This window comes from Aristolochia californica, unplaced genomic scaffold, assembly GCF_029961685.1.
Source record: "Aristolochia californica isolate CCGP_79_NKW_82.1479 unplaced genomic scaffold, dmAriCali1.0.hap1 SCAF_3, whole genome shotgun sequence".
In the NCBI taxonomy this organism is placed as follows: Eukaryota; Viridiplantae; Streptophyta; class Magnoliopsida; order Piperales; family Aristolochiaceae; genus Aristolochia; species Aristolochia californica.
The window spans coordinates 43,465,530-43,484,983 of NW_027181992.1; the positions used below are offsets into that span (position 1 = coordinate 43,465,530).

Genomic DNA, 19,454 nt, shown 5'->3' on the forward strand with positions numbered 1-19,454 from the left:
AGTTCATTATGGACTATTCACTTCCTATAACTTTGTTCCTTATATAACCTAATACAAATTTTTGATATGTCTATCACTAATTACATTGTTAAGCGTATCATTTTTGTTACAATTGCCTAATATGTTTCTAGATCAGTCTACAAACTTGGTTTTTCATTTAATTGAGAAAGCAATAAGATTAAATTATGTACTTGAGAAGATCAGTATAACATAGAAAAATAACATCCAATGAAATTTTATCATTTTATCTAAATTGCAAATAACGAAATTTACATGAGAATTTCGAATTGGTGTCAGCAAGTAACTGGAATTTGCTTTCGGCTACTTTCGTTTCTTTAAACTGGGTACCAGTACAGTCATGATTGATCTACATCGGTTTAATTGCCGCTTTTAAGCATTTTTGTACGATTTCAAAGGCTGTGCATGTGCGTGCAGTTGTTGTAAACATATTACGAGCCAAAACCATCTTCCAACGGTTTTCCCTGTGCTTTCCTTCCTTGCTCTCTCTCCGCTACAGGGAGAGAGAGGAGACGAGAAAAGGTGAAGCTCCGGCTCATAGGATTTTTTTGATCGATTCTTGAATTCTGAGTTCTGGGATTCCGTGATATATCCCCCTCTTCTGTCACGTCTCTGATCTCAACGTCCAACCGGCGGACGGTTTGTTTGTGCTTTGTTGAAGAGTCATCAGCGTTTGGATCTGGTTCTGGTTTTTGATTGACTCTCGACTCTTAGCTTTGGTTTTTGGTGATTATTTGCATTATTGTGAGAATTCACACTTTTGGGATTATAGTCAGGTACCGTACCATTTTTCTGAACAATATCTTGTTGTTCAACTTAGTACTGCTGCCATTCCTGTGCTTCCTACTCGAATTACATGATTAAGATGCATCGTTGTTGAGTGTGAGGATTTTGAATATCGGTTGTATGGTTTCTTTGACGTGATAGTTGCTCCTGAAAATTCTGATCTCGTCGTTCAATTTTTCTTCAGTTGTTTTGGGTTGTAGCGGTATTGGTTATGGCAGGCGTTGCCTAGTGTCTGTTGTCATGACCTTTTTTGCAGGAATTTGTTTGTTGGTCCCTTTATACCCCCATCTTGTTACTCCTTTTCTTTCTTCTTGTGCATTATGTGTATCTATCTCCAACCCCTTTTAAAGCTATAGAAGTTGAACGGATTGACAAATTAGGGGAGTTTCATTTTTTTCGTCTCTCTTTTTGCCACCGTTGATGGTTCGGTTGCTGGTACTAAAATCTTCTTCGTTGGGCAGAATCGTAAACATGTAGCCCTGTAATTGGCTTTTTACTCTCTGATTGTGCTCTCGTCTGAAGATATTGTTATAGTTCAGTATTTGATTTTTTTATATTTTTTTTTTGGTTGTCTTCAGAAGTATTTTGTTTTTTCTTATATTTTGGAAAGGGGTGATGAGCTCAATTTTTTAATGAGTCATATTTTAAATTGCATCATTTCAAACCCTGCTTGAGATGAAATCCGACATTTGTTCATCCTCTTAATCTAAAAATATATCAATAGTTAAGTTTTGTGTGTATAATATGTTTCATACGATACACAAAAACAGGAGAGTTTAATGTAATCACCCATATGTGTGCATATGCTTCAGCCAAATGGCAAAAACAATCAAAACCTCCCCTCTGAAATCTGTTTCTTAACAGTGTTCAGTTGTGCAAAGTTGATTCATGGCTGAATTGACGAGTTTATGTGGGTGTATCTTGTTTGACTTATCTGTTTATGCATGGTTTGTCTGTGACCATGCAATAGGTACTCCTAAATAGAAGGATTTCTCTAAAATTTGAGATGGACCTCCAAGGATCTTACAGCTCAAGAGCTTCGGTTCACAAAATAGGTACTTCTAAATAGAAGGTAATCCTAAATAAAAGGATCTCGCTAAATTGTGAGATGCACCCTGCAACTGCAGACTTGCCATCTTGTAAGAATTGGAAATTTGCTTCCAAGTTGTGGACATGGTTGAAGAGGACCTTTTTTTGTTACTTTCTCAAATTTACTTTACCTCTCGTAATCTGAAGCATTGCATCCACTCTCTTTTTATGGTCCTAAAACTGTCTGGGTAACTAATTTAGTTATTTTTTATCTGTTAAACTGACCAATCTAAAAGAGCAAAAGAAGTCTGTTGAACTAGTGGAACAGAAGGAACTGCTTTTACTGTTTAAGCTCTTATTCAAGTTTTATAGATTGGATCCATCTCACAGTGATGCTTGTCTTCAGACTTCATTTTATGTAAGCCCAGGGAGGGCTGAAAGCCAGCCATGGTGAGGCCTCTTGCTTTAGGAGGGTATCCTGAAATAACAGGTATTGGAAAGTTTTTTAAAATTTACTGATGTTTTTGAGGAATATTAGCTGAAAATTCATAATTCCCTGGTTGGGAAGTTGCAGAGAATGGCTAGACTTCAAAAAAGCATGGTAGACAGTAGGATTATGGTTTGTGGCATGCAGCCAATTTAATTTTCTTATTGTAAACATTGACAAAAGGTCAGAGTTGTTTGTGGCATTTGTAAGTGAATTCCTGCCTATTTAATAATCTATGGAACCAGAACCCCTTATGTTATGAATCTAGGTTTACTGAGCAAACTGCACCTGAACAGTTTTGTTGCATTAGGAGATTCTGTAAGTGAATTCCTGCCTATTTAACAATCTATGGAACCAGACCCCCTTATATTATGAATCTAGGTTTACTGAGCAAACTGCACCTGAACAGTTTTGGTGAAAGTGATCAGTGGTCTACCTTTCCTTCTGTCATAGAAAGCCAAGCATATAAACAACTGAAAGAAAAGCTTTGACTTGAGTGGATTCACTCTCATTCTTTTAGCTAGCTCTTGATTTGCAAATGCGAACACCTCCTTGACAAATAACTTATGTCAGCTTTAGAAATGATTATATTAGACTTTGACAGGCCATTGACACATTCACAATAACTGTTGAACAATTGTAAGGAAACCATGCTAATTATATGAGCCACTTCCCAATGAAGGACAGAAGATTTGGAGGTGTAATATCTGGGTTTTAGTGAAGTTTGACAGGTTTTTAGTTATGGTATGATTAGGGTATGCGATAGATAGAAAAGTGAAAGAAGAGAAGTTGAAGTTCTGAGGAGAAGAGTAGAGAGAATAGGAAAATGGAAGAAAAGAACGAGAGAGCTTGATTCTCTCCTCATTAGATTCCTCTTTATTAATAAGCTCTTCTTACACAAATTACATCATTATCCTTATGGCGAAGGGAAATAAAATAAATCAAAATAAAACATACAAAGAAACCCTCACATGAGACATAAGTAAGAGGAAATAGCTTTTCTCTCAAATCTAATTTGGTAATGGCTTGTGATTTTTTTAGATGAAGCAGACCATGAAAAGTTAGCTGCTCAAGCCATTTACAGAAACTTACTAGAGGCAGATGAACCAAACATGCTTGAAGAAAAAGGTAACTTGATTATTTCTTTATGAAGCTGTTTGAATTTCTTCGTACATATCTTTTACAGCTACCATTGTTATTCCTTGTAATCTTTCAAGTTAAATATCTTCATTATATTTTATCTGAAACTAATGATTTTAAAAACTGGACAAAGTCATTAAAAAGATGGTTTGGGCAGTTCTGGTTCTACCATGTTGAGCACCAATGGTGATGTGACAAATAAGAAATTCTATTATTTATAAAAAATAGTAGAAACTTTGCAAAATCAGCTCCAATCGAACTCTAATTCAACTCTGTTTGTGTGCCACGTAGCATTTTCTCTAGGGGTGTGCAAGGGTTGGGTTTTGGGTGGGGTTTAGAAAATCTGATCCACCATGAAACAGTTTTGACAACCTTGTCCCTGCCCCGCCTTGTGCAGGGTTCATTTTTTCACAATATCCTGACTTATTTTGTTGAGAATTGGAAGAGGAAGGCAAACACATTGCAGATAGAAACTTTGCTGGAGGAAAGAAGAAAGCCAATGGGACGACCTCGCTTGCTTCACGGACCCTTCTCTCTTCTAATTGAAAATTTTCAAAAACTTTAACATTAGTTTGATCATAACCGAAATTTTCCCTCTTTTCATCTGAAGCACCAAAGAACAAGATCATACCAGACTTCCTACCAGAGCTACCTTTGACACATAAAGCTACTAAATTGAAGGAAGATATTTAATTCCTTGAAAGGACAGGAAGAATGAAGGACGGATCTGAACAACCACAAATGCTTTGGAACTCACATATTTTGTCAGCTATAACAGATTGAAAATAATCAAACAAAGAAATGGAAGAGGAGAGAAGTCTGCATATGAGGAGGAAGATGAAGATGTAAGGGTATCTACAAGGGGGAAGAAGATGATGAGTAGCAGAGGGTTGTTGTCTTTCTTTCTTCTGTCTGTTTCATCCATTCAGTGTAAAGAAAACATCTTCACTTTTCGGCACCACAGGTTTCTTTTGCAAGAAGGAAGACAACCTTTCAAACATTCAGGCTGCGTTTGGCAGCATAGAAAGTGGAGAAAAAAGAAAAGAAATGAGATTTCTTTTCACATGTTTGGGAGAGGAGACAAAATATGAAAGAAAATAGCAGAGAAACACTGTTTCTCTTGCTTGGATGCAAGTGGAGAATACAAAAGAAACTACGAAAAAACTAATAATAATTTTATAAAATTAAAATTTCAAATTCAAATCATTAGCTAAAAAGTAGAGAAATGACTAATGATATTGATCTAGGAATATGATTCTAAGTACATGAAATAGTAGATAAAATGTCTAATATGAAAGAAGTGGTGTGCCAATGATGCCAAGGGGGGAGGCTGTGCTAGAGCACCAACTGATAACAACTCTGAAATCCCCTTAAATAAGCAGCTTCCCATGAAGACGGTCCTTGAAATTTTTTAGCCCATGGAGAAGGGCAGCCACTTCAGCGGTGTTGGAGTTAACAATACCAACCGGCCTTGCATAGGAAAGAACGGTCTTTCCTCTATGGTTTCTGAAGACTCCACCTGCACCTGTCAGCCCTGGGCAACCCTAAGGAGGAGGCTCCCATTCCTGCATAGAAGGCACCTTTTGGGGACCTGCCATATGAGCTAAGAGGCTCCAATTCTAAAGAAGGGATATGCCTGCTTGCCTGGGGGGCAAATTCCTTCTTGGTGCGCAGCCAGCTAGAGATCATACCCACGGCACAAAAGATAGTGCTGAATTTGAGGTTGAACCGCCGGTTGTTTCTCTCAAACCATAGACACCACGAGATATGGGCAAGGCAAGCAAAGAGAAGCAATTTGCCGATTCTAGGCAGTCGAGTCCCCAAAACCATTTGAAAAGTGCCGAAAAAGGTCCTAAAGTTCCAATTGTATGCCAATTTTCTGAAAGATCTCCATCCAAACTCTCCAAGAGTAGCAATAGTGAAGGAGAACATGTTGAACGAATTCCTCACAAACGCTACAGAGAGGGCAGGTGCTATCAGGGGCGGTAAAACCCTGCTTGTGGAGGTTGTCTGCTGTGAGGATTTGTTCCATAATGGCTGTCCATATGATTTTTTTTATCTTATTTGGCACGGAGTATTTCCAGGCAAGATTGGCCTTGTGCTCAGGCATGCTAGGGTCATCCTCTTTGATGTGGGAATAAGCTGAGGCAATTGAGAAGATTTTGTTGATGCTAGGCTTCCAAATCAACTTATCATGCACCCGGTCCAGAATGATGACACTATTGAGGCTGGATAGAAGCAAACAAAAGGCTGCGATTTCTTCATCATTCAAACCCCGGCTGAAGAGAAGGCTCCAAGACTGATTATTCCACAAATCAGCCACCGAGCACGATAAATCCATAGCAATCCTAGGTAGCCTCAAGTAATCCTCGATAAGGGGACGGGGACGACACCACTCATCAACCCAGAAGAGAAGAGTTCCCCCATTCCCAGGATAGAAAGAAGTCGCGGCCTTGAAGGTGGGGAGCAACTTATAGACAAATTTCCATATTGGGGATAAACGGCGGAGAGCGCCTCCCTCTCTCCATCAACGACCCGAGAGCTGGAGAGAGAATCTCACCTTCTCTCTCCACAAGCCGTTATGCTTGGAATTGAGATTCCATATCCACTTAAGGAGGAGGGCACAATTCATCTCTTTTGTGGGCCGGATGCCCAAACCACCCCTTATCCGAGGAAGAAAAATCTCTTTCTAACTGACCAAATGATATCTGAAAGTGTCTTCAGAACCTCTCCAAAGAAAATTTTGACGGATAACATCAATCTTAGAACACACTGTGGCTGGTCAGTGAATGAAGGACAAGAAATAATTTGGCTGCCCCGCTAAGCTCGACTTGAACAAAGTAAGTCTTCCCGCTGTGGGTAGGAGTTTGCCCTGCCAAGTGGCAAGCCTGTTCTTGAACTTCTCAATAAAGGGGGGACCAATGCGCAGCCGTGGGACGAGAATCAAATAGAGGAAGACCCAGGTATGTAGTTGGCGTGCTGTCAAGAGTGCATCCCAATAAATCAACCATATCCCGAAGAATTGCACCGTCAATATAGTACCCAAGAAGAGTCGTTTTCTTCAAATTGATATTTTTCCCCAACACCAACTCAAAGAGACTAAGGAAAACCCTTAGATTCCTGATTTGATCCATTGTGCCCACATTGAAGCAAATAGTGTCATCCGCCAACTGAAGAATCGAAATGTCAAACGCCTCACAGTTTGCAGTAGGGAGGAGCCACCCCAATTCTTTGGCCGAGTAGATCAGGGAGGAAAGATATTCAGCCACCACGTTGAAGAACAATGGGGACAAGGGGTCTCCTTGACGGATGCCACGAGTTCCCTTAAAGTAGCCACACACTGTCCCATTAAGAAGCAAAAAATAGTTGGCTAAGGAGATGCAACTTTGGATCCAGAATCACCACTTGTCTTCGAACCCCATTTTTTCAATAAGGGTGTCCAATAGCTTCCATTTAACTCTGTCAAAGGTCTTATCAAAGTCAAGTTTGAGAATAAGCCTAGGGAACTTCAAGGTCTTGAAATGGTGAAGGAGCTCATGACACGCCATTGCTGAATCCAGAATATTCCTCCCCTTGCTAAAGGCACTCCGCCTCTGATGTATGACAATTGGAGGTACTGCCCGGAGATGGTTGGCGAGAAGACGAGCAATCACCTTATGTTTGTTGGTGGTGAGGCTAATAGGCCAAAAATCTGAAGGTTGCTTTGCACCGTCTTTCTTGGGAATAAGGGCAATGAATGAAGCCCCAATACTCTTGAAAATGATGCCACAACAGTAGAATGAATGGACCATGTCAGTGGTGTCTTCGCCAATGAAGGACCAACAGTGACGATAAATTCGCCATTTTACCCATCTAGACCTGGGGCTTGGTCCAAAGGGAGGCCCATAATAGCTTTCTCAATTTCTTGGCTGGAGAAGGGAATCTCAATAAGATGGCGGCTGCCGCGGGGATAGCCAAAATATTAACACTCTGGAAGAATGGTCGAACTGCCTGGCATTCAGTATAGAGACCTGCAAAAAAACCCACTTAAAGAGTTGAACATGATTTGCATACAAATGCTTGCCAGAGTCGCATAATATAAATGTTGGGTAATTCACTTCATTTCTTTCTAAACTGTAGTTTAATTCTTGGTAGACTTTTTTAGAATTGAGAGAATACTTTCTTGATCTAGGTGAGTATACTCTTCTTGCATGTAATTAACAACAGAAGTTGTGAGGCATAGCTGTTCCCTTTTTAATGTTTAGACATTCTTTAATGTAGATTTTATTAACTTATCTCGTGTTGATGAAAACTGTTAGCTTTGTAGTTCAAGTTGACACATCTCATTCTGCATTAGGAGTTCCGTTTTCTAATACTGTAGGTTTGTATGGTTACCTTACTTCGTGTTAGTGGAAACTGTTAGCTTTTTAGTATTATTGAGCTGTTGACTAATATAATTTTGTAATTTGCTTCCTAATGAAATCTTTAGCTGCTTTTCACATTCTCTGTTTGCAGATATGCATGTTTTTGATAGCAAGCCACTGACTGATCCTTTGCATCTGGTAATATAGAAAACTTTCAAATTTTTAGATAACTTTGTTTTACTTGAACATTCTACCCTACTTTCTGGTGAAAGTTTTTAAGCCCTTATATCACTTGTTGAGGTCTTTTGTGTGCCTCTTTCATTTATTTGTAGTAAGTTTTCGGTATTCAAGCATCTTTCTTTACCTTGTGAATCTATAAATGCTTGGATACATTTAATGCTTATGTCTGTAAATGAGGCAAGATACCTCATCAATGCATGTCACATAACTGTTATTTGATTTTTTATGAAATTTGCTACTATCCTTGCACTTCATTCATTTTGTTTTGATATTTATTTTAAAGGTCTGTTGCAATGCTTGTAAGAAGCCTATTAAAGACAGTCAATATGCTTCTCATGCAGGTCTGAGCTTATTTCTGGTCTTATCTTTCATAAGTTTGGTTATTGTGATAATGCTAGTTCTAATACTTTTTAATAATGTTGGTTACATTTTTTAAGACTATTACTGCTGCTTTATCTTAAATAGTTTAGAAGGACTAAATCCCAGGTTATCTCTTGCTTTATAATCACATTGGTTCTGCTCAGACGTTAGTTGTGGAAACTGCAAGAGAACTGATGAGCTCCTTGCACTAGTAGCTGACCTCATGTACTAACTCATGGCTGTGCTAGAAGTGCATATCCTTCTTAGAAGGATGTTCTTATTAAACTCTATCATCGTGTCTGTAGAAATTGCAAGAAAAAATAACAGCTCTTTGAACTAGGGCCCTCATGTGCCACTCATGTAGATGCATGTACTAAATAAATGATGAGGTACATAAAATCAGTTTCATGTGGGGAGTTTACTCTTTCTTAAAAAACTAAAAGCATTGAAAATTAATGTAAAAATTCATAAAACATTTTATGAGAAACCGATGCAATGACATCGGTAAAGTGATTTTATTTCTTCAATCAACTATAAACCAGTGATTCATGAAGTTTGAAGCAATTATGAGAGTGGTGATGTTGTAGATTTGAAGATCTGCAATAACGTAGGACTTCTTAGACATTCATGAAAGAGTAAGAATTTCATATTATTGTCTTTACTTAATATCATTATGTCATTCAAAACTAAAGAAATAATATTTTCATCATTATTTGATGGCTGAGATTGGTTTCTTGTTCTTGAGAAAAAGGCGCAAATATATTAAAAGACCAAAAGGCAACCAAAGAGAACAAACATCAAGAAGGGGAATCTCTTACAATGAGAAATTGAATGGAAACCCCCTCCTTAACTAAACAATTAGCTAAACTATTAGCTGATCTAGGAATCAAACTCCATTTAAACTAAAAGAATAGTTAAGTCTTGAATCTCAGAGAAACAAAACCAATGTCGTCAGGGAGGAAATTTTTTTCCATTACACTAACTTATCACACTTTTAGAATCTCGTTCAACATGACGCTGCCCTTGATATTTATCATGAAAATACGAAAATCTTGTCTAAGAGCAAGTAGCTTTGTTTTAGAAGAATCAGAGATATCAATAGGCCCTAAAAAGGATGTCAAGATTCAGCGGAAGAATCTCTAAATACTCCGTCAACACTTGAAGGACTAGCCGTGTCGATAGCATGAAAGAACTTTATGTTGGCGTCGCCCTCGGCCAGCCACTTAAAATGGGCCTGTTGCTTCCATTGCACCCGTTCAATGTGAAGAATAGATTGAAGACTATTTTGAAGAGAGATGTGATTAGAGAATTCAGCATTAGTAAGGTACCTTTGCTCCTCAATCAGGTCAAGGCCAGCAATCTGAGATTGGAGTGAGGACTTATGAGAAGTGGCAGAGAGGCGATGTTCTGAGGACCAAGATTAGAGTTTGTCCTTAAGATGCTTCAGTTTTCGAGGGAAGGATCAGCCATCATAATTGGGGTCCCCAATAGCCCCCCACCACAGGGTAATATAATCAGCAAAGTGCTTATCCATCAGCCAAATGTTGTCAAACCGAAAGGGTACAGGGCCACATTTGTCGAGTTTGGTATCAATCTGAATGGGCAAATGATCAGAGCCTGCACTGCACGACTTAAAACAGAACCACATGAGTTGTCATAGAGTCTAAGCCAATCACCAGATGCGAAGAAGCAATCTAGCTTGGAAAGGATGGGAGGTTGTTCCCCATTTGACCAGGTGAAGGTCTTACCAGAGAGACAAATCTCCTCCAGTTCAAAGCTACCAATAAAATCAGCAAGGAAACGCATAATAGAAGAAATTCTGGTTGTAGGGGGAGATTTATCACTGCAGAAACGGATTGCGTTAAAATCCCCAAAAAGGAGCCAAGGGATGGGCCAATGAGGTTGGAGATCAGTGAGTTCTTCCCAAAAGGAGCGGTGCTCCTTGTTGTGAGTGGGCCCATAAATTCCAGTGAGGACCCAAATAAAACCAGTGCTTCTGTCTTGTTATTTGATTCCTGAGGCTTAAAAGAAAGACCTTTTCCGGGCAACCCTTTCAAATACCTTAAGATTCTTTGTGCAACTTCCATATGAACAACAAAAGAAATATTTGCACTAGTAACTGTAGCATATATGAGCTTGCCAACAAACTGTCAATATATTGTTTTATCATTGAACTCAACACTCTGAATATCATGAAGATTATGTCCAACTTGCATTGGACTTTCAACCGATTTGGCACCTAATAATCCGTACTCTTGTAACATATCTGTTACATATTTCCTCTGAGTCGGTACAAGGCTTGTTTTTTTTCTTGCCATTTCAATGCCTAGAGAGTATTTCTATGAACCAAGATCTTTAGTGTGAAAATGTTTTGTCAGACGTGTTTTCACCTCTTTAATTCCAGTTACATTACTACCAGATAGTATGATATCATCCATGTAAACTAATAGCACAACAATACCGGATGGCCACTTTAGGATAGAGAGCGAATGGTCACAATGCCTTCTAGAGAAACCCATGGACATCACCATTTGGGTAAAATTTTCAAACCACGTCCTTGGGCTCTAATTCAGACCACATATAGCTTTTCTGAGCTAGCAAACTTTATCCATCTCCCCCTAAGCAACATACCCAGGAGGTTGCTCCACATATACTTCCTCTTTTAGATCACCATATAAAAGAACATTTTTAATGTCAAGTTGACACAAAGACAACCCTTGACTCACAACAATAGAATCCAAAATCCGGATAGAGGACAACCTGACAATAGGGGAAAAAATTTCAAATATATCAATTCCAAAAGTTTGAGTGTAACCTTTAGCAACTGATTGAGCTTTGTATCGTTCAATGGAACCATTGGCCTTATACTTCATTGAGTACACCCATCTACAACCAACAATAGTCGCACCTGGGGGTAAATGACATAATTGCCATGCCCCCTATCTAACTGTACTTCCATTTCAACATCCATGACTTGCTTTCATTGAGGAGAGGAAAGAACAACTTGCATTGAAGGAATGACCAATTGTAAATGGAATTTGAATGAGATTGTTTCTCACCATTTGTGACAAAGATCTTTAAGTGATATCGTTGCTCCCTACCCAATTCTTCCTTGTTCAACATTGTTTGCTCATAGTGAAACCTTTTCTAATTCTTCTTGAACAAATTTCTTCTAGTATACTTTTGTCTTCTTTTTGCCACCAAATGCCATCCTTTCTCCCCTTCTTTTCAGCTCCTAATTCAAAACCATTAATCCTTCCACCCAATGGTTGCTGATGCAGAGCAACATCATTCACACGATCTCCATGCATTTGTTTTCGTCCTCTCTCCCTGCCATCTTCTCTCATCCTCTCTCGCCATCGTCCAACTTTATGTGCCTTAAATCAGCTGAGCTCGGTTTCCTACCAAATGCCACAATTTCTGAATTTCTGGTTCTTGACCCTAGAAGCTATAACAATCACAAGAGCCGCAGCGCATTAAATCCCTTCTCGGTCTTTTTGATCAGACATCGGATCAGAAAGCCAATTGGAGCAAAACATCTTTATTTGGCTTCAATATTCAGGAAAGCACCCTCCATAGCATGGCCGATCTTCTTGGATGTCAGATTGGCACTCTTCCCACCTCTCATTTGGGGCTCCCTCTATTCGTTGGAAGACCACTCAAGCAACTCTAGAACCCGGTCGTTGAGAAGCTGGAACAACGACTGGCTACTTGGAGGGGCCGTTTCCTATCTTATGCTGGGAGACTTTACCCTCCTCTGGGCTGCTATTGACGGAATTCCTATCTTCTTCCTGTCATTTTTCTGTTGCCTAGTGGAAATCTGCAACCGAATTGATCAGATCCGTAGAAGATTCCTTTGGCATGGCTCAAGTGACGTTTTCAAGTACCGTCTTGTAAATTGGGCGGATGTCTGTCAACCCAAAGCTTCGGGGGGTTTTGGGTAGATCTTACTAGAGATATAAATTCGGCCTGCCTCTTAAAATGGTTTTGGTGCTTCAATGTCTATCCCAATGCGATTTAGAGACCTCTGGTGGCTAGGAATCTTCCTTTTAATGGAAGATGGTGGATTAGTGGAGGGGACCAGCGGCGCCTCTCATCTATTTGGCACTCTCTCTATCCTTTGATCACCTCCTTTCATGCTAGGATCAACTTTTATGTTGGCAATGGTGAAACTATTTGGTTTTGGTCTGACCGCTGGTGCAATGGTTTGGAATTGGGTAGAACCTATGCCCAAGCTGGGCCGTTTGATTGCGTCAGCTTGCCTCGGGTTTGTCCCCTGGCTGATCTGGCAGGAGAGAAATAATAGGCGCTTTAAAGCCGAGGCGATCATGGACTTGATTGTGAGACACATCTCGGCATGGCTTCACACCAAAGGTGACTTCAGTGTGTTCAGTGGCTCCTCTCTGAGAACCAATTGGCGGTGCATAGCGCAAATGGTTGGAAGCCGGCGCCCTCTAGCCTGCTTCCCCTGCGCCCCCCTCCCCAAGAAGTTTACAAACTTAATTTTGATGGTAGCGCTCGTGGTAACCCGGGGCCTACGGTGTTTGGGGGGGTTATCAAAGATGCTTCTAGTAATTTTCTATTCTTCTATGCTGGTCTGATGGGCTATTCAGATTCTACTGCAATGGAGCTCCAAGCCTTATTCCATGGTTTAGCAATCTTCAGAGATCATCTTATTCCATGGCCCCCTCATTGCTAAAGGAGACTCCAACGTGATCATTCATTGGTGTTCTGCTGCTAACAATTCCCCTTGGAGACATTGGCCTATTTACCATCATGTGTCTCACCTCGCTACCAGCCTTACTTGTACATGGTCGCATGTTTCCCATTCCACCAACTATTTAGCAGATGGGCTTGCTAAACAAGGGACCTCCTTCCCTGCAATGGTTGTCTCGGGAGACCCTCTTATTTTGTAATCTTTTTCTCGTTTAATACACTATCACTTTTATATAAAAAAAAAAAAATAAAAAATAAAAAATAAAAAAAAAAACTATAACAATCACAAAGAAGATGGTTAGAAGCCCTTTTAGATACAATAAATAGTGTTTCGTTTTTTTCTTTTGCTACTAACTGGGTGAGTTGTGTTTGGTGGGCTTAAATTAACCATACTGCAAATGTACTTCAAGAAAGATGTTTCATACTTATTTTGCTTATCTCATGCTACATAATCTCTTCACCGAGTCTTTGTTCATCGTTTTAGACGATTTTATCATTTGATTTTTCTAAAAGAAGGGTCTGAACTTAATATGGCTTTGGACTGAAAAGAGAAACATTTTTATTTTCTACAGAACGCTGCAGGTCACTAAATTTTACAGGAGAGATTGGATTGGGGCTTGACGGAGGAACTGGGCACAAAAAGCCTCCTAGAAAAGGGAGGAAGAAAATGCAAACGGCCCATGATTGTATCCTGTATGCTCACATGCCAATAGGCTCAGTTTTCATTAATTTGTTTTGTTTCTTCTGTGCCAGAGTAGTTTTCTCTTTGCATCTGTTAACATCCTGGTATCATGTTTCAGATTTCATAGTTACAAGTTAATAGAATTATCCCTTTTTTTCCCTTTCTTTCTTGGATCTTGATCACAAAAACACATGAGATTCCCTTCACTACTGGGAGTTGAACTGTCGACCTTACTCTAATAAACCTGTCATATGGACATTGAGACAAAGGACGTACCTGCAAGGATAGGTTAAGCTTGCCTTTTTAGCATTTTGGTTACAGCCTGCATCTAGGAAATAATCACTTGAGCTAGAAATTTGGAGCAACCATGAGAGAACATTGAGGATTTTCTGAGTTTTGTCTACAACATTTAACAAGGTGATGTAGAGCATCGGCTCAGCATAGTGGTTTAATTTAAGTTGGAAAGCTTTCTGTAGGGTATGGGTAGCCCAAGGTTACCAAACAACAAGAAAATTAGATTATCAACTCAATGTATCATTGGTCAACTTTGAAGAACTGTAACTAGGGTTTCCATAGCTACTGAGAAAAAATGGCAACATATAGAGGACAGCAATAGTGAAAGAAAGGTAATTTAATTCTAACAGGGACGTAAGATCCACGTTCATTCCAAAATAATTAACCAAAGTTATGAGGTATCTTCCCAACTAACAAGCAAATGATCTTTCCAAACTCAAACCAATATAGGACTATTCACCATTCATATGTTTAAGCAACTAGCTTGTTGTGGGTACATGTGGGTCCTTCATATAGACGGTTTTGTAGAACTTGACTAGAGAAGAGAGACAGATATCCAAAGATGAGGAAACAGAAGCCCTGAAGTCAATGATGGACAATATGGAGGTGAGAACGGACCTTATGGGTCCAAGGTTGACCAAGTCTGAGGAGAATCTTGGCTAGTTTGCTTATGCAATACAGGGCAACTTTTCAAGGTTATTTGAGTGTCATCAATCTCACCCTTACAAGTCATCTAGTAAGTGTCGAAAGTTAGAATGATTCACACATTAGAAGAAGAAATCCAATAGAACAATGTGGACAACTTGAGGTTGAGGAAGCAAAAAGAAAGTCTAGAAAGGATGATACTCCTCAGCTCCCTGTAAAGTAGTGATTTTAGGGCTTGTAACAGAGAAGAAATGAAAAGATTAAGAGAAAGAGGAAAGGTGAGTTAATGCATGTTGAGGGAGAATCAAGTTTGGGTTTGAGCTCGACCCCCCTTCTCTTATTTATGACTCACTTAAGTGAAATATGAGTGAAGTACTGGATTGCCCCTCTCTGTAATACATTTGAATTAACTTCTTTCTAATTACGTAAACGGTAAAATAAGAATATAAGAAGCATAAATTACCCAAATATGAGAGAGGGTATGTTATCCAACTAGCTTTGTTATGCTCTTCACTACTAAAAAGTAACAGAATATGGAAAAACAGTGAAATCTTTAACCTTTTGTGGGCATTGATAGAGGAAATAGAAAATGTTGGAAATGAGGCAGAGTGGGGTAGCAGGGTTGGGTCAGGTTTCCCAAAGCCTGACCCCGAGATATTATGGAATGAGGGACTTCGTTGATATTGACTCAATTTGTATGTATATACTTATAAATTAAGGGAACACCATGCCCTCTAATGTAATAGGAGTTTTAAAATAAACTAATAGTCTTGAGGAGGTTGCTATAATCAAAGCTTCATTTTTTTTTTTTTTAAAGAGATGAAATACTCATTATTTCTTGCAGCAATGTTTAGAATATAATGCTCTTAACTGTGTTCTAGAGTTTTCATAAACTGTATCACTTGATAGTCCTTTCCTTGATGATATTTTCTTGGCTGAACTGATTATTATTTGCTGGAGATGTCAAGTATCAAATAGTGAGAACAAGCCTATTTAGTTAACGTTCTATCATTTTACTTTATTTCTTAATTTTTCTTAGAGGCATAGAAGCACCCATTTTGAAATATGACCTTAGTTTTTCAGCAACAATCCACTAGACTAAAACATATTATCATGATATTTTTCATTCCTGAGCTTGATTCTGGAATGGGACTGCATTTTGTATATGAAGTCTTCCTCAAGGTTTGAGTCCTTAAACACATCTCCTAGACCAAGGTACAACTCTTGGAGAGCAAGAAAGATCTGAATCCATAGATGGGGATAATGAAACAGCTGCGTCAGAGTCAAACATGGATGATCATGGAATTGCCTGTTCGCTGTCCAGGGATTCAAAGCATAATTTATCAGCATCTCGTATGTTTCTTTTAATTTATTGGAAATATTTTCTTCAGAGATTTCTAGTTCTACCTGATTATTTGCTGAGGACCTGGTACTGCTCTCGTGAGGAAATTCCCTCTCTGGATAACTAAGTATAAGACCTGGTGATTTGCTAAGAAAAGATATGAAACCGCCCCTACCAAACTATTTTATATTTGCAATAAATCCTTAGATTTGTATATATGCATTTATATCTGAAAAAATATTATACCATATTTGTATTACTGCCAGCCTCTAAAGACTTTTGTACTTTTGTATTTATTTATCTGACATTACTTAGTTATAAAGTGGAAGTTGTATCTAGAATATCATGTTCCATTGAGCTCTTTGTTGAAAGAGAAATAAATGGTTGTTCTTGCCAATTACCCTAAAAATGTACACCTAATCTCTTTTGGCTGTTAAAGTTTATGGGGAAAATGGGTTAATTTTGACCTTTTCCTTGCAAAAATGCTTTTTGGGGAAAAATGGCAGCTGGGGCTGAAAAGTCCTCTTTCAATGTAGAATTCCGAGCTCCCTTCCATGGTTGAAGGAGATGCTATGTTGGTTATGAGTTGGCTAATAGACATGGCATATCCACCATGGTGGTTACTTCATGTCTATGATATGATTCGTTTTCTTTGTATGGGTGTGATAAAGTGCTAACTGTATTTTAGATTCTCTAGTATGGTTGGGGATTGATTTACATGATATTATTGTGAGTAATTCATTTCCTTTAGATACTGGATGAGTCTTTTTCATTTTGGGCTGCTTCATGCCCTTTCTTTTGTACTCTCCTTAATTGAATTTTCTCACTTTATTCACAAAAATATCATTTCCTAGGGATTTTTTCCGCTTTCAAGGTAGAAAATGATTTAATATTATTCCCAGGGTTTTTTTAAAATGTTTTGTGATCCTTTTTCTGTGGTTTTTGTAGAATATTTTATGTTTCAAATCTTATGATCTTTTATTTTAACATATTGGGTTTGAAGTGGGGCAGATTTAGGCAGGTTTTGCAAAGCTTCACTCTGGTCTGTTCCTACCTGCCCTTTGAAAGAATATTTGATCCCAATCTTGTCTTACACGTGTAGAGTGAAACCTCAGCTTGTGCTTCTGCCCAAAAACCACACACAAACACTTCAACTACAATATGAAGTTATATTTTAATATAACAAATAATAAATTTTATATGTTATTTGAAAATTCTGAAACAGTGCATTTCTTAATGCTTATTTAAAAATAAGGACTTTGAAAAAGGATGAGATTAAGGAGAAATAGAAATGAGAAGGGGGAAGAGAGGAGAGAAGCTGGAGAAGCAGCAAGTGATGGCTGCTCTTGAATTAGGTCTCTAAACTCGAGCCCAATCCCCCTTTTATACCAATTAAGTGAACAATTACAGAAATGGCAAAATGCCCTTAAGTACAAGTATGCCTATATCTCTTACGATATATATCAGAATTGAATGAAATTGAAGGCATAGATAGATGAGAAGTAATCTAACAGACTGGAACTGATGTGACTTCCATATATGATGGTCAAATGACCAAATTGCCCATCTACCAGAATTTCAATAGATATATTAAAGGATTAAACACCTTAGAAGTTGTATAAGTTAAAGAACTATGTTTTTAGAAAACAGATTTTGAATTTAAAAAAATATACTAATTAAAGAAATATGTTTTTAGAATATAGAAGTTGAATCAACGAGAAAAAGATAAAAGAAGAGAGAAGTGCTGCTTGCCAAACAACTAGGAATAGGAGAGTGGTTGCAGTTTTTTTTTTTTTTTTGAAATGATGCTGAATTTTATTTTGAGAGCTCAAATGAGCAGATTACAAGAGGGGAAGCCTTTCCCAAACAATGAGAGATTGTTGGGAGGTTCCGAATTTAGCCAATTTATCAGCCAAAGAATTGGCTAATCTAGGAACGAGGTTCCAATTACAATGAATGGATGACACAATGTCAGCAATACAATCAGTGATTGGCTAGTGGCGCCAAGGAGGGGAGTTATCTTTTGAACACCAGCTGATGACAGTCTTTGAGTCACCTTTGATAATCAGCTTGCCATGAAGCCGCTCTTTAAAGATTTGGAGGGAAAATAGAAGAGCACTCACTTTAGCAGTATTTGAATCAGCAATACCCACCGGCCCTGTTTAGGATAGAATAGGGTCTCCACTGCTGTCTCTGAAAACACCACCAGCTCCAGCCGGCCCAGGACAGCCTAAAACACTGCCGTCAAAATTGAGTTTGGTGCAGTCGTAAGGGGGAGGATCCCATGTGTCCATAACCAGATTCCTACAGTGGCACGCCATGTGCGCAATCAAGCCCCAATTTTCTCGAAGGGAGACGCCCAATAGAGAAGCAAACTCCTTCCTAAAATGTAGCCAACTTGAGATAAGGCCCACTGCCTGAGAAGCTATATTATCGGGGTTGCTAGCCTTGGAGTTGAATCTTCGGTTGTTTTGCTCTAGCCATATACACCATGCGACATGCGCAAGGCATGCCAAGAGAATTATCTTGCTCAACTTAGGAAGGCATATCCCCATAATTATCTCAACGGTTTTGAAAAGGTCCTGATGTAGCCCCATTTGGAGACCAATCTTCTGAAATATCTTCATCCAAACTTGCTAAGAAAAGTCACAATGTAAGAGAACATGCTGGACTGTCTCGTTGCACACACCACAAAGGGGACAAGTGCGATCGGGTGTTGTGTAACCTCTTTTATGGAGGTTGTCAGAGGTGAGGATCTACTCCCTGATGGTCGTCCACACGAAGAATTTGATTTTACTAGGTGATGAGAGCTTCCATGCCAGGTTTGCCTTGTGCTCATGCATGCTGTAATCTTGTTTTCTAATGTGCGAGTAGGCGGATGCAACTGTGAATTGGCCATTAATGCTAGGCTTCCATGTCAGTTTATCAACTGCATGCTCACGAATAGTAGTGCTGTTGAGTCTAGAGAGGAGAGAACAAAAAGCTGTAGTTTCCTCATCATTTAATCCCAAGCGAAATGTGAGACTCCATGAGCGATCTCTCCAAGAATCAGCCATTAAGAAAGAGAGATCCCTCGCCACCCTAGAGAGCTCGGGAAATCCTCGGAGAGGGGGCGGGGGCTACACCATTCATCCGACCAAAAGAGGAGGGTCCTTCCGTTGCCTGTGTGAAAGGAAGTTGCATCTCTGAATATTGGGAGGAGCTTTTGAATTGATTTCCATATCGGGGATAGGAGGCGAGTAGCGCCATCCTCCCTCCACCAGGCACCCGAAGGTTGAAGATAGAACCTGACCATATCGCCCCATAGGCTGTTATGGTTGATGTTAAAGTTTCAGATCCATTTGAGCAAAAGGGCATTGCTCATCTCTTTTG

The 19,454-nt window shown here is 39.1% G+C and overlaps 1 protein-coding gene across 3 annotated transcripts in view; it reads left to right on the top strand.

The window, feature by feature from the left end:
* The first annotated feature begins 495 nt into the window (after positions 1 to 495).
* The window catches only part of LOC137959163 (uncharacterized), a 39,151-nt gene continuing 20,192 nt past the window's right edge, over positions 496 to 19,454 (top strand). The window contains exons 1-7 of one of the 3 annotated variants that reach the window (XM_068806499.1): positions 496 to 540; positions 2,240 to 2,323; positions 3,362 to 3,448; positions 7,955 to 8,001; positions 8,327 to 8,384; positions 13,692 to 13,805; positions 15,950 to 16,093. In XM_068806499.1, the coding sequence (XP_068662600.1) occupies positions 2,281 to 2,323; positions 3,362 to 3,448; positions 7,955 to 8,001; positions 8,327 to 8,384; positions 13,692 to 13,805; positions 15,950 to 16,093 (493 nt within the window). In that variant the 5' untranslated portion in view covers positions 496 to 540; positions 2,240 to 2,280. Of the gene's footprint in view, positions 795 to 1,701; positions 1,877 to 2,239; positions 2,324 to 3,361; positions 3,449 to 7,954; positions 8,002 to 8,326; positions 8,385 to 13,691; positions 13,806 to 15,949; positions 16,094 to 19,454 lie in introns of those variants that run through there. The other 2 variants (XM_068806497.1, XM_068806498.1) reach the window with 2 other exon arrangements.